The 14,755-nt window shown below is 41.5% G+C and overlaps 1 protein-coding gene across 4 annotated transcripts in view; it reads right to left on the bottom strand.

Moving 5' to 3' along the window:
- Window positions 1-4,995: 4,995 nt before the first annotated feature.
- Window positions 4,996-14,755, bottom strand: part of APPL2 (adaptor protein, phosphotyrosine interacting with PH domain and leucine zipper 2) — a 54,496-nt gene continuing 44,736 nt past the window's right edge. For 3 of the 4 annotated variants that reach the window (XM_040491015.1, XM_040491014.1, XM_040491017.1), the window contains 6 exons: window positions 14,609-14,661; window positions 12,879-13,053; window positions 8,523-8,559; window positions 8,197-8,337; window positions 7,409-7,456; window positions 4,996-6,113 (listed from right to left, as the gene is read on the bottom strand). In XM_040491015.1, coding sequence (XP_040346949.1) covers window positions 5,979-6,113; window positions 7,409-7,456; window positions 8,197-8,337; window positions 8,523-8,559; window positions 12,879-13,053; window positions 14,609-14,661 — 589 coding nt within the window. In that variant the 3' untranslated portion in view covers window positions 4,996-5,978. The remainder of the gene's footprint in view (window positions 6,114-7,408; window positions 7,457-8,196; window positions 8,338-8,522; window positions 8,560-12,878; window positions 13,054-14,608; window positions 14,662-14,755) is intronic. The other variant, XM_040491016.1, reaches the window with a different exon arrangement.

Genomic DNA, 14,755 nt, shown 5'->3' with positions numbered 1-14,755 from the left:
CTTCCCCTGGATGTTTATGTTCAAAATTGAATGTCTTAAACCAGTACTTCTTAACATTAACCTTTTTGGAATCCCCTTTAATAGAATATAGGGAATCTGTCTTTAAAAAAATACTTGCATGCACATAGGCAAAACATTTCAAGTATAAAATTGGTATTGGCTCCTTTCCACGCAACCCAGGTGAAGAACTTTTCTTTTTCTCTTTGTACGTTCTTGATCTAATCCTTGTTGTTTTCAAATAAAAAGAACCCATGTGAATGTTTACTTTTAAATCCTAATCCTAGGAAGGGATCCTTGGTTTACAGTGTTTAATGTTAGAAATAACTCTAGTGCCATTTGCAAACATGAGTTTAACTGAAACAGTAATAATAAATGAGAGCCTTTTAAATATTACACTGGAGACAGGAGACACATGCCTTTTAAATACAGCTGACCCTTGAACGGCATGATGTTTAAACTGTGTGGTAGGGGGTGGGAAGAGTGTGCCTGGGTGGCTCAGTCAGTTATGTGTCTGACTCCTGATTTGGCTCAGATCATGATCCCAGGGTCGTGAGATTGAGCCCCGCCTCAGGCTCTGTGCTGGGTGTGGAGCCTGCTTAAGATTCTTTCTCTCCCTCTCTTTATGCCTCTTCCCCACTCACGCTCGCTTTCTCAAAAATAAAAATAAACTGTGCGGGTCCACTTATATGTGACTTTTAAAAAGAAATCCAATATAGTTCTGTAAATGTAGTTTCCTTATGATTTTAATAGCATTTTTTCTCTAGCTTAGTTTTTTTTTTTATGTTTATTTAGAGAGAGAGTGGGGCAAAGGCAGAGAGAGAATCCCAAGCAGGTTCTGCACTGCCAGCATAGAGCCCAACATGGGGCTCGATCTCATGAACCGTGAGATCATGACCTGAGCAGAGATCAAGAATCAGATGCTACAGTGTGGAGGTTCCTCAAAAAATTAAAAATAGAACTACCCTAAGACCCAGCAATAATTCTAGGAATTTACCCAAGGGATACCGGAGTGCTAATGCATAGGGGCACATGTACCCCAATGTTTATAGCAGCACTTTCAACAATAGCCAAATTATGGAAAGAGCCTAAATGTCCATCAACTGATGAATGGGTAAAGAAGATGTGGTTTATATCTATGACGGAATAGTACTTGGCGATGAGAAAGAATGAAATCCTGCCATTTGCAGCAATGTGGATGGAACTGGAAGGTATTACGCTGAGTGAAATAAGTCAGAGAAGGACAGATATCATATGTTTTCATTCATATGTGGATCTTGAGAAACTTAGAAGACCATGGGGGAGGGGAAGGGGAAAAATAGTTGGAGGGAGGCAAACCACAAGGGACTCTTAAATACAGAGAACAATCTGAGAGTGGACGACGGGGGTGGGGGAGAGGGAAAATGGGTGATGGGCATTGAGGAGGGCACTTGTTGGGATGAGCACTGGATGTTGTATGGAAGCCAATTGGACAATAAATTATGTTAAAAAAAAAAATCAGACGCTTAACTGACTGGGCCACCCAGGCGCCCCTGTTAGTTTATTGTAAGAATACGCTATATTATCCAAGTAACATCTATAATATGCGTTCATTATAAGGTTTCCAGTCAGCGGCAGGCTCTTAGTTTAAGTTTTTGGGGAGTCAAAAGTTAACATGCAGAGTTTTGATTGTGCCAGGAGTTGGTGCCCCTCACCTCTGTGTTGTTCAAGGATAGGCTGTACTACACTGGAGAAACTTTCCTTGGTAAAGTCTGATTACTGCTCCTTTTCTTTCCAGAGGCAGTAGTGGGAAGATTGTGGGAAAGATGGGGTAGCACCATCACATACATCATCATGTTACTTGTTGACGCTGGGTTGGCTAAATGGAAAAAGATTTTAATTTTAATAATTTTATGGGTTTTTTTCCCAGCTAAAGTCTGCGAAAGTTTCATACCGATGGTATTCTTTTTAAGAAAGTTTTAATGCTACAATTTTAACAGAGGTTTTTTAGATGTTAGGAAGAATTTAACACGTTATTAGAGATTTCTGCTAAAAAGAATCTGGAATATGTGGAAATCTTTAAAGTGAATATCATGCAGTGAACTCAGAGATGGTGATGGCAAAGTTAGGGCTTGCTTTGATACAAAAAGTTCTTATATATAGTGTGTAAGAACTCAGTTTAGGAAAATATATGGATACTTGTTGGGCTCTCTTAGTGTAAAACCTAATTTATCAGATAATCCAGTTCCCATTAGTGGAGTTACACTCTGCAAAGGAGAGGAATTCATCTCCTGATCAGTGTAGAGATGATGTCATAATTCTGGGATCATCTTTAAAGACTATGCACTGTAGGGGCGCCTGGGTGGCTCAGTCGGTTAAGCGTCCGACTTCAGGTCATGATCTTACGGTTTGTGAGTTCGAGCCCTGCATTTGGCTCTGTGCTGACAGCGCAGTGCCTGGAGCCTGCTTCACATTCTGTGTCTCCCTCTCTCTTGGCCTCTCCCCTGCTCATGTTCTCTCTTTCAAAAATTACCATAAAAAAAAAATTTAAAGACTGTGCATTCTGTAATGTATGCAAGATCTTTGTGTAGTGAAACATTCTTTAGTAATGCCGTCATTATCATTAAAGTGAGGGGGAAAGTTAATACTTTATATCAAGAAGCACCTATCTGTATTGGTATTACAGCATTTAATCATTTTAGAATCTGCACAAAATGCAACAGGGCATTAGAGATGTACTTTAAGGTGGTATAATTACTGCATATCAGAATAATTTTCAAAGGTTTATGTACCTAATGAGAGAAGCATTTGGTGATTGCTGTGTGGTTTCTCTGTGCTGTGTATGTCACAGAGCAGTTAGAAGCATAGACTTTGGAGCCAGACTGTGATTTGAAGCCTGCCAGCAGCTTACTTAACCTCTCTGTGCTTCATTTTCTCAGGCATAAAATGGCCTAATGATACAGAGCTTCTAGATTGAGGACTGACTTTTGTGTAAAGCACTTTATATATTAGGAAACAGTAACTACTGTGAACACTAGCTAATATGATTACTCATAGGCAGAAATGCACTTGGCATATAGTTGTTAGCTTTACTATTACTCTCTTAGGTGGAAAAGTTGGAAGATAAACAGTATGTGACTCTGAGTGGGTCTCATAAAAATTATGCCTGTTTACATGGCCCAGCTAAGTGCAGACAATGGGAGAGAAGTCCTGCACTTCCCCAAACAGTCTGACAGCTAAACAACCAGAGGCAGTGCTGGGAAATGAAAACCGGTGAGAATAACTGGCTAATAAAGGGTCCCATTTTCTCCCCTCCCACCTTTCATTTACATGGCTCTTGATAATTTTTCATAGTGCTTTCATTTGGGGAATTTAAATGGCAACCTTCTAAAGTTTAACATTATTTTAAAATCTATGACCCATGCACAAGAGTACATGATATGTGTGTACTGAATCAAGAATAAAACAGGACATTTGGGTAGCCACTGTACCGTGGAGGTCAAGAGCCTGTTGCTCCTGCCTGAGATGTTCCATTGTTCTTCCTCGGATCGCCGCTCCCTTTTCCACTCCGGAGGAAACCACAACGCAGAATTTTGGGGTAACTATGCCTTGCTTTTCTCTAGTGTTACAACCTATCTGTAGTTTTCTAAATAACACGGTGGTGGTTTGCAGGTTTTTAAAAAATTAATATAAATGGATTCTTACCGTATATGACTTGTCTCTTTTGAAATTCATCCATGATGATACACATACCTGTTGTCCATTTAGTTTTCCTTCTTTAGTATTGTTACACAAATACACAGATCTGTTTTGCTGATGACATGTGGGTCACTTCCAAATTTGGGATAGTATGAACAGGGCTACTGGCTGCACGCACCTCTGTGTACCTGTGTTCAGAGTTTCTCCAGAGTTCTACTCGCAAGTGAATCTGCTAGGCCATCTACAAGTGCAACGGATACAACGCCAGACTTGTCCCGTCCCAGCAGCGGAGGAGCCTCGTCGTGCCCATCCCAGCAGCTATGTTTCTAGAGTCTGGTGTGTATATAATATCCCAGTGGGTTTAGTTTGTATTTATTATATCAATTTTGTATATTTCTATTTAAGAACCCCTTTTATTTTTTATTCTGTGAAATGCCTTTATGACTTTATTTGCAGTTTTTTCTAATTGCAGGAATATTTTACATATTCTGGATACTAATATTTTGTGGGTCATCTGTGCCTAATATGTGCAGTTCATTTTGTGTTTTCATTCTGTGGTTTTTTCAATGAAGTTAGTTTTAATGGGCTTCAGTCTTTTTTTCCTATGATTTGCATACTTTGTGGCTTAGGCCGCATATTTTTGAAATATGAAAAAATTAGGAAATGAAAGAAATCGATTTTAGTTTCCAACAATATTGTGTACGACTAGTTTCTTCCCTCCCACCCTGAACAATTCGAAGAAAAGGAAATTCAGGGGACTGTGGCTCTTGCAGCCTATCGGAGGACTTACCAGTTTAATACAGTTATGATACACAAATTTTTGTAAGGCATTCGCTAACACCATACTAATAATTTCATGGTATATCTCATGCTGGCTTAGTCCCTGAGGCTCACATTATAGAAGTGGACTCTGATACCCCTGTAACATTAAGTTTGGATTACAAAAGTTTTATTAATCCACCATCTTGGGAGCTGTGGTGGCTCAGTCAGTTGAGCATCCCACCTCTTGATTTCGGCTTAGGTCATTGTCTCATGGTCATGAGATTGAGCCACACTGAGTGCAGGGCCTGCTTAGGATTCTCTCTTTCTCCCCCCCTCCTTCCCCATGCTCTCTCCCTCAAAAAACAAAAAACAAAAAAAACCTTGGTACTGAGATTACATTGTTCAACCAGTGTTGAATAGAGGTATTTGATAGGGCATAATGAAATCACAGCAGAGGGGGGGAATGTACTGAGGTTTTGGAAATGAACAGCTGAAGCCACAGAACTAACTTTAGTTTTCTTCCAGGGATGTTCTAGAAAATAACCACAACAAGCAAAAGAAAGAAACAGAATGGTAGTTTTTATTTGCTAGCATTTGTTGCTAGGTTAATTTATTACAAAGACAACGGTATTCTGTTGAAATTGGTTATAATTAAACACATGGTGCCAATTCAGGATCATCATACTTCATAGGTAGGGGTGGAATAGGATTTTTATACCAAGCCCCGCAACCAGCCGTGCTTTCATTCAAGTGAGTTTTAAAATTAATTGGTCCCTTCCTTGAGGAGGGTCTGGCTCAGAAGAATCAGGAACTGGTAGAGCTTCACACGGTCTGTAGTGATCCACCACTAAAACCATGCCTGAAGGACCGTAAACTTCTGAATGCTGGTTCATCAAGGTTCCCATGTAAAACTGAACGTCTTGTGTGGTGCTGGTCTGCTAGTCTTTTTATTGCATGATGTCTGAGAAAAATGATCACAACTAGACCTGCATTTTTGCTAACGCTCAGGCCCTCTAAGCGGGGCTCGCCACCTAACTGCACAAACTGATGCTGGTAGGTCCGACTGTGAGACAAGCCTGATTATAAATACACAACTTTCGGAATGACAGGCACTTAAAGCTCATTAAGGAAAATATAAAAATAGATTATATTAATAGGAAATATTTAGTGTTTATCAAATTATAAATCTAGGCTTTTATCGTTTTTTAAAAAGGGTACTTGGAGACTAAAGAGATGACATTTGAATAAAGTGAACAATGCATTTTTTCAGGAACTTTCATTGTGAGCGCTGAACAGTACAATCTAAGAAGACGACTTACCACAAAGCACCTAAAGTAACATTTGTAGATGGGTAGGAATGTTGTCAACCATTTCTCACTGTTTCCCTCCCAAGTCTCAGTATCAAGGCATCAAGAGTACATTCCACAAGTGATTGTCAGCGTTCTGAAACCAGGTCGTGGGCCTGTATGTCAGAGAAGTTGAAAACCCTTAAGGAGGTAGCTCTCCTTCCTGGGTGCTCTTTCCCCAAAGGCCCAAGAGAGTTATGCTTCAGATTCTGCGCCTCTGTTTTCATTTGGACTTCCATCATTGTCATCTGGTTGATCGTTTAACAGTACATATTTTCCATCATTGGTTAGTGGTATGGACAGCATTAATTGAGCCAATGCTTCTGGATCCTGAAGTTATGAGAGTTTAAGGAGGAGAAAAGAAAATGCTTAAAATGCACTTAAAACCCCTATGGCGTGGCTTTCAGTATTCTGTAATCTAGCTTCTTTCCTTCCGGGATCTATGTGTGCCTTCAGGTGAGTCTCCTTGCTTCTCTGAAAAAGCTCAATTGCATTTTACTTCTAGACTCTAGGCCAAGGTTTTGCTCTTAGCCAAAATGTCATTCACTTAGCCAAATCATAATCGTCTTCCCACAAAGAGTCCAGAGAAGAACTTCCTTTATAATACCTTTGTCTTCTAGATCACTAACTCCTTCCTCTTTCCCTGTAAACCAAGAGTTGGCAAACCACGGCCATCTGGCTCACTGTTTTTATAAATGAAGTTTCACTGGAACACAGCCATTCATTTATATACTATGTATGGCTGCTGGAACAATAGCTGAGTTGAGTAGTTGCAACAAATGTAAGCCTAAGAGGTTTCCTGTCTTGCTCTTTACAGAAGTTGATCCCTGATCAATACCATAAAATACTAACTTGCACTGCTTGCTACCATTTATACTATACTACTATACTACTATACTATACTATACTATACTATACTATACTATACTATACTATACTATACTATACTATACTATACTGGTCTTATTCCTCCTGCCCTCCCCCAACATTAGGAAAGCTAATACGGTGCTCAGTAGCTATATGTTACTGTTTAAAAATCCAGTTCATCATCAAATTAGCTACATTCAAGCTGCCTATTGAACAGTACAGACACAGGTCATTTCCATTACTGCAGAAGTTCTACTGAACGAGAAGCCTCCTGGGGCAGGAACTGTATCTGTCTTGCTCACTGGTAGAATTCTAAGATTTTTCTTGTACAAACTTGGCTCTCAGAAGTTTGTGGGGTGAGTGAAAGATTGTAAGCTGCTGAAATACAGGGAGGTCTGGGAATCTTCACGTCTAGTACATTTCCAGGTTGATGTCTGTCTGTGACCGCTCAGAGGAGCAAGGCCTTCGAGTACATGGTAGATAAAGTTTCTACCATCTTAATTTGAAAGACAGGATATCTAGCCAACAACAGCAAGCAAAAAAGTGATAACGCAGGAAGCAGTGATATTTATGAGGAACTCCACATGTGTTAATCGGTGACTGTGGCCCTAGCCAGTCTGGTTGTTAGAACGCTTCAAAGGAAATCTCAAGTTCGGCCACAATGTCCAGCGAACACCATTCCTCTTTTTGAGAGAGATCTTAGTATGTCTATAGATCTTTTGAGTAGTTGTGAAAACCAGCACTAAAATGTACCTTACCTTCTGAACCGCAATGATTTCTTTTCCCAAATTAATAGCATAACATATCTGTAAGACAAGAAAAGCAGTGTTGGGCAAAGGCAGAAAGCGATAAGGGATTTTAGGAAAAAATGTGGTTATGGAAGTACAACGAGGTCACTGCTCATGTCGGTGTGGGGACGGAGGACCTGGCTGCTAAGAAGTTCATCACACGGGGCTCTGAACAGTAGAGTCCACCTGTCCTGGTCTCCGGTTGCCAATCTGTGCAGAGCAACGATATCCAGGGTAAGTGGCAACTGAAATTATCCCAGTGCTTAACATTCTTAACAGAATACTTTCCTCCTTTCTCTCTCCATCACATTCTGCCACTGCGTGTTCGCAGGCAGTGGCAAAAAGATACTTGCTGAAAGAAGAGTTGATTAACTTTAATTCCAAGTAGCAAATACGGTCACAAAAATTTTCATACTATATGAGAACAGTTTCCTGCTGTCTGCTTCCTTCGTTTGCTCTGAGACTAGATTTTATCCATCGTAACTTCTTTCATTTCTAAAAAAGAAACTTGAAGGCAATTGCTTTTCACATTTCATCTCACCATTAACATTCTTCCTCATCACTGTTTAGAATGACACGCATTTCCAAGAGAAAATTTATTCCAGTTGTTTCTTTCAGTGGGGCCTTCCTAGAGGTATTCTCTAAACTCCGCAATGGGGGCGCAAAGAACAGTCAACTAAACGCCCACGGGGTGGTGCAAAACCCCTTTAAATATCTTTGGACAGAGATATGGAACCTTAAGATGAAAAAAAACAGACCTTTTCGCCTTCTGAGTTGCTTTCAAAAACATATGTACTCAGAGACTGTCCACCTGTGGATTCGGGCGTGCGGACCACAAAGCCGACTAGTCTCTTGTTTTCTTGATGGGCAGCAAACTGGGTGATGCTGGTGAGCTCAAACTAGAAATAGCAGGAATAGACAACATCACATAACTGGAATTAAAAACAGACAAGTCATTCTCCACGGACAGCGTCCCGAAAAAAGTGCACTATGAGTGACAGCTGTTAAATTTGGCAAAATCTATAAAGTGCCTGCTTTGAATTAAGGAATAACTACTAAAATTAGCGTGCATGGAGGTACTTACATTGGCCCTTGTTACTTGAGTCTGAGGATCTATCAACCTGCAATTTTAAGACACGCATTATATTACACATGTTGGAGAAACCTGTATTCTTAGAAGAGTCTAGAAGTTCAGAATGAAATCACACAAATACCCTTCTAAGGCCCGGCCACAGCAAGGCGAGATGGCTCCATGGGACTGTCCAAAGGGAGCATGCGCCATGGGTCTGCCTGTGCTGAGCCCCATGTAGTTGAAGCTCCGGGAACAGCTTTATGGAAGATTGTAACAACTGGAGACTCTCACATTTCAGTGCTTATCCAAAGGGGCAGCATTAGAATTCTTCACAGTTCTGATATAGAATATAGATAGATCGTATTCTGTACAGCCTGCTTCTCAGAAGACATTTACTGACTATGGTCTTTTCCTTGAAGTCTAATTTTTTTCCCCTAAATATGGGTGGGGTGAGAACACAGTGAACAGATTGTAGCAAAACTATTCTGTGTCAGTTTGGGTGTGGGGGAGCACGGTCTTTTAAGAAGGTATATTCTAGGGGTGCCTGGGTGGCTCAGTTGGTTGTCAGGCTCTTCAACACTAGCTCAGGTCATGATGCCAGAGTCATGGGATTGAACCCCGCACTGGGCTCCGAGCTGGGCCTGGAGCCTGCCTGAGATGCTCTCTCCCTCTCTCTGCCCCTCCCCACTCACACGCCTGCTTGCTCTCTCAAAAAGCAAAACAAAACAAGACAAAAAAGGAAAACTTCTGTCCTATTTATAGAAGGAATAGCACATATTCTTTCTCCCCTTCCCCTCTCTCCTGCTCATGCTCAAAAATAAAAAAGATTTTAATTAAAAAAGAAGGTATTCTAGATGTATTCTTTAACAAAACTTTAAGCATCATCTAATAACCAGGCTGATGTATCTGGAAAATACACTGCATTAGAGAATCTATTGCTATCATACATACATATAAATTTCTACTTTCTAAACATGGTATTATTTATTGATTTGCTATAAATTCTGTGGGCGAAAGCAAAAAATCTATTCTCGGTCTTAAAAAAATGGTTAGAATTCCATTTATATGAAATGTCCCAAACAGGCAAATACATACACACAGAATATTAGTGTTTCGTGGCTGCATGGGGGGCGGGGGTTAAGAAAAGGGAATGAGGGTTCACGGGTGTGGGTTTTCTCTGGGGGTGATGAAAATACTCGAAAACTGTGGTAACTAATGGTTGCACAACTCTGAATATACTGAAAACACTTCAGACGGGCGAGCTGTATGGGAAGTTAGATCTCAGGAAAGCGGTCATCCCCCCAGAAAGGCTGCGGTTGGAAATATGTGCGGTTCAAGTATGGGCCTCACCGCAGTCAGAGGGCTCTGGGCTGGCTGCTCGACTGTGCCCTTGTGTAAGTCACCCTGACTCTTCCAGACTCGTCTGTAAAAGTGGGAAAAGGACCCCACTTCAAAGAGGTGGTTAAGACAGTAAGAAAATGTGGATGGAATTTTACACATTTACAAGCTAAACCCATGTTTTCTTCATGTCCCTATTAATTTGTATGAATTTAAAGATTTAAAAAATATACCTCATAAACGGTCTCCCTCAAGTAAAGTTTCTTAGGTATTTTGTAAAACTTTTCCATAAATGTGAACTTAAAACATGCATATTTTGTGAGTAACTTAAAAGGTTGCTATCTTAAACAGGTAATACAGATTCGCGTAAGATCTGATTTTCAGAGCACCTGGGTGGCTCAGTCAAGCGTCCAACTTCAGCTCAGGTCATGATCTCATGGTTCATGAGATCGAGCCCTGCACGGGGCTCTGTGCTGACATCTCAGAGACGGGAGGCTGTTTTGGATTCTGTGATTCCCTCTCTGCCGCTCTCTCCCTCCCTCTCTCTCTCTCAAAAATAAACATTAAAAAAAAGATCTGATTTTCTGTGGGACTTCTCATTTGTCTCAAAACATGAATTCCAATGCAGGGATCTGTGTGTGGAAACTGTGGTGAAATATACCTAACATAAAATGGACTATTGCAGACTAATGGGCTAATATTTAGTACATTTACCACACTGTACAACCATTACCACTGCCTGGTTCCAAACATCTTCATCACCTCCAAAGGAAGCTACACACCCATCAGACCGTCACTTCCATTCTTTCTCCTCCCAGCTTCTGGCAACCACTAACCTGCTTTCCATCCTGGACACTTCAGATACAGGATCAAACAAAATGGCTGACATCTTCCACCGAGCATGTTTTCAGGGCTCAACAACGTCGTACCACACATCAGGACGTCCTTTCTCTTTAAGGCTGGCTCCTACTCTGCTGTGTTAAATACCCCATCTTGTCTATCAATTCGTTGATGGAGTTGGGATCGTTTCCACTCTGTGGCTACCGTGAACCACGAACATTTGTGTAAACTTGGTTATCTGAACAGTTTTCAATTCCTCCGGGTGTCTACCAGGGCTGGCAATCTACGTTCAACTCCCAGAGAAGCTGCCGAACCATTTCCCACAGTGGCTGAACGGTTTTAACTATTCCCACCGGCAACGGATTCCAATTTTTCCTCACCCTAACACTTGGTATTTTCCTTTTTATTACAGCCATCTAAGTGAGCTGAAGCGGTATCTCACTGTGGACTTGATGTGCATTTCTCTAATAACGAGTGACACTGGGCATCTTTTCACATGTGCTTGTTGGCCATTTGTAGATCTCCCCTGGAGAAATGTCTACTCAGGTCCTTGGTCCATTTTTTTGGTTTTTGGTCTTTCTGTTGATTCTTATAAGAGTTCTTTATATATTCTGAACATATAGCTTTATTAGATACATGATTTGCAAATATTTTCTCCCGTTCTGTGGGCTTTGTACTTTGATAGTGTTCATTTGATGTACTGTCATTTTTCACAATGCTTTTACGTATACTTACTCTGTTCTTACTGGTGGAGATTACAGGAACGATGAGCCAATGCCTATAAAAGGTGCAGGGCATGCTTGGAGAAAAGCTTTAAATAAAGTTTTATTCATAAGAAACTCACTCTCAGTAGAAGGTTTATAATGAAACGAAAAAGACTGGTTTTAATGAATGGAAGAAACTATATTCTGACTTTAACAAAGCCCAATTTAACTTTTTGAAGCTAACGTTTACTGAGCACTTACGCCAGTTGTGGTTGTATACATGTTTGATGTGCATTAACATGTAGTCTTTGTGTCAGCCCTACGCAGTGTGGATACAGTTATTTTCATCTCATAGCCCAAGAAGCTGATGCACAGAGGTTAAACTCGCCCAGGTCATGTAACTAATGAAGGCCAAAGCCAGGGATAAACGTAGACATTCTGCCTCTAAAGCAGTGCCTGTGATCTCACAGGAATAAAATGTAAACCTCATATACATGATCTAAAATTTTCTAGCAGTCACATCAAAAAGAGTGAAATAGATTAAATAAAGTATATCAAGCTAATGTCACCTAACAGATCTAAAATACTACCAGGATATGTTATTAATATAAAAATTAATGGCATATTTTGCATTCTTTTTGGGGGGTTAGTATGAGACCCTAGAAGCTTGCTATATGTATTTTACACTTAGAACATTTTAACTCAGACTGTCATTCCGTTTCAAGTGCTACATGTGAGTCCAGTATTGGATGGTGAAACTTCATAAAGCCTGTGCTAACCATGGCTTGACGGTCCTCTGCCGTCACTCATACAGATCTTACTACCTAAAACTCCAAATCACGTAGTTAACATCACTTGGCTTATTTTCATCCCAACAAATATTAATCAGATTTTACTTGTGGTGGTCTAATGATCTCAGGTAGGTTCATGTTCTTTTTTCACTGTTGTTAATTTTTATAAGTAGTACTGCATTCAGAAATGAAAATCCCGGGGCACCTGGGTGGCTCAGTCACTTAAACGTCCGACTCCTGATTTCGGCTCAGGTCGTGATCTCACGGTTGTGGGACTGAGCCCCACATCAGGCTCCATGTTGACAGTGCAGAGCCTGCTTGGGATTCTCTGTCTCGCTCGCTCTCTGCTCCTCCCCCGCTCGTGCGCTCTCACAAAGTAAACAAACATTTAAAAAAGAAAAAAAAACCCTTTCTTTTTCAAGCTCTGAGATATACTGAGCAATTCTTCAGTGATGGCATCATCACGAACGAGAGGACTCATTCACCACTAAGTCTCTGAGGGTACCCACTCCTTAGGGGAACAGCTTCTATCCACCGTACCTTGTAAAAGCAGAACATACAAAGGAACAGGGCGAAGACAAGAGTAGCACCTTCACTTAACCTGATCAAATACTCTAGTATGAACATTCTAAGTGCGTAAATGAGCCTTAAATGGGGAATCAGGTAAAGCTGTAAGGGTCTGAAACGAAACATACCTCAGAGTCTGACTGGTGACCATCAGATGGGACTCTGTCGTACGGAAGATGTTGTGAATTGCCCGAGCGGCCAATACTTGTCTCATTGCTTCGTAAATCACTTCAGTAGTGTTGTCTGTTTTGACTGCCATCGAGCCCAAAAACCGAACTACAAACATCTGCTGCAAAAGGGAATCTGCAAGAGAGCGTTTTCTGCTCAGGATCACATTCGCTTCCTGCCTGCTGCCGGTCTGAGAACAGGCAGAAGACCTCAGGTCTGGTCTGCCTCCTGCGGAGGGCTTCCCGGCAAATTCCTCAAAACGGTGCCGAAGCCCTGAATCGCCTACTGTCTACATTTTGGCTCTTTGGAACGACTTCATTAGACTAGAAAAGCACCTCTTTGTGCATCCGTAAGATGAAAAGTCAGTACCACACGACCATCCTTTTAACGCTAAAACTCTAGGTGGCGGTATATACGTCTTTTCTCTGAAAATAAGAGCTTCTCCGCTAGATGACAGAAAATTCATTCCTCGGGCCCACTGATAAAGTCCTCTTGAAGAAGAAAATCCATCTGAAGAACAGAAGACCTGATTGGGGGCTCATCCAGTTCACACATATCGTGCACCACTGAAGGGCATTGACGATCTCCCAGGAGCTAATGCCACATCTCCAACTACTCTGCTTACCAGATTCTAGTAAACTGCCAGCACTGGCCCCCCGATAATGGCACATAACTGACAAGACTGGGTAACTGCAACCGCAACTGGAAGATCACAGAGGTTTAAAGGTTGTTTTTTTTTTTTTCTGTAAGAATAATTCACTTCTCCACCATTTTAAACTAAGATGGCTACTTTTTCCTTCCTCGATCTATTAGTGTCTTTGCCCCTAAAAATAACTTAAGGGTTAAAAGAGGAGAAAAATATAATTAATGTAATATTATAAGAAGTGACTCCCACACGAAGACAGTTTTTACAAGTTCGGAAGTTTTTTTTGTAGAGATTTTACGGGGTGGCCTATATGGAAGGTCAGCTAGAGACGGGGCGGCAGACCTGAGGCACAGCCTGTTAGCCTCCTTCCTTCCACCGGCGCCCTTTCTGCCCGATTCCGTACGAGGTGCCGACTCTCAAGTCCTGCTTTTAAGTCTGAGGAAGCGGCATCTCATTCTAACGCTGCTCTCAGGCTCCAGGCGTGAGGCCCTCAACTGCCTCCGCTCTGCGGAGTGCTAGGTTACGGTCAGCTCTGCCGGGTGTGCTCTTAGGTACTAGAAGAATGTAATCAAACGTCAAAAATCTGAACTTGAACAGCTTAAATACCACCGAGCCATGTCATCTTCAAACACAAGAATGAGCTGTTATGTGTGTTTTCGGCATTCTGAAATGAAACCGCATATTCATGTCTCACCCAGATTGCATTCTATTGTGAGCGCTTTATCCTCTTTGAATCTGTTTTGTAGTAATCTGGTCTCTGATTTAGGTTTGGCCACTCTGTACGCAGGAGCTATAGAAAGGGTAAGGATGGGCCAACACTGTGACACAAGTGGAGAATCTGTCCACATCCCTGCGGGTTTCATTTAAGACCTGCCTTCCCTGTACACATCCTAATGAGTTTTCAGAGAACGACAGACCCGTGGGTCATAATTTCAATTCATACCTTCAAGGCCCAGCTCTCCGCAACATGATTCCGCTCCTCGTTTCAATGGCCCTCGCCATTCTGTGAAGGGGAAAGAGCAAGCACACAGACCACCCGCTCACCTTCTGCTTCTGGAAAGGTCTCATCCTCAGTTTCACCAAAAGGGTTGATGCGCCTAGGGAAATGGCCAGAGGCACACAATCAGGACATTTCTGGCCAAGAGGGCACTCAGTCAGAATGGCAACAGTGTCTAGAGATGGGGGTGGACA

Source organism: Herpailurus yagouaroundi, unplaced genomic scaffold (genome assembly GCF_014898765.1).
Source record: "Herpailurus yagouaroundi ecotype Mexico unplaced genomic scaffold, PumYag 182, whole genome shotgun sequence".
In the NCBI taxonomy this organism is placed as follows: domain Eukaryota; kingdom Metazoa; phylum Chordata; class Mammalia; order Carnivora; family Felidae; genus Herpailurus; species Herpailurus yagouaroundi.
Note: the sequence above shows the minus strand (reverse complement) of the source record. Positions and strands in the feature narration are given on the sequence as shown.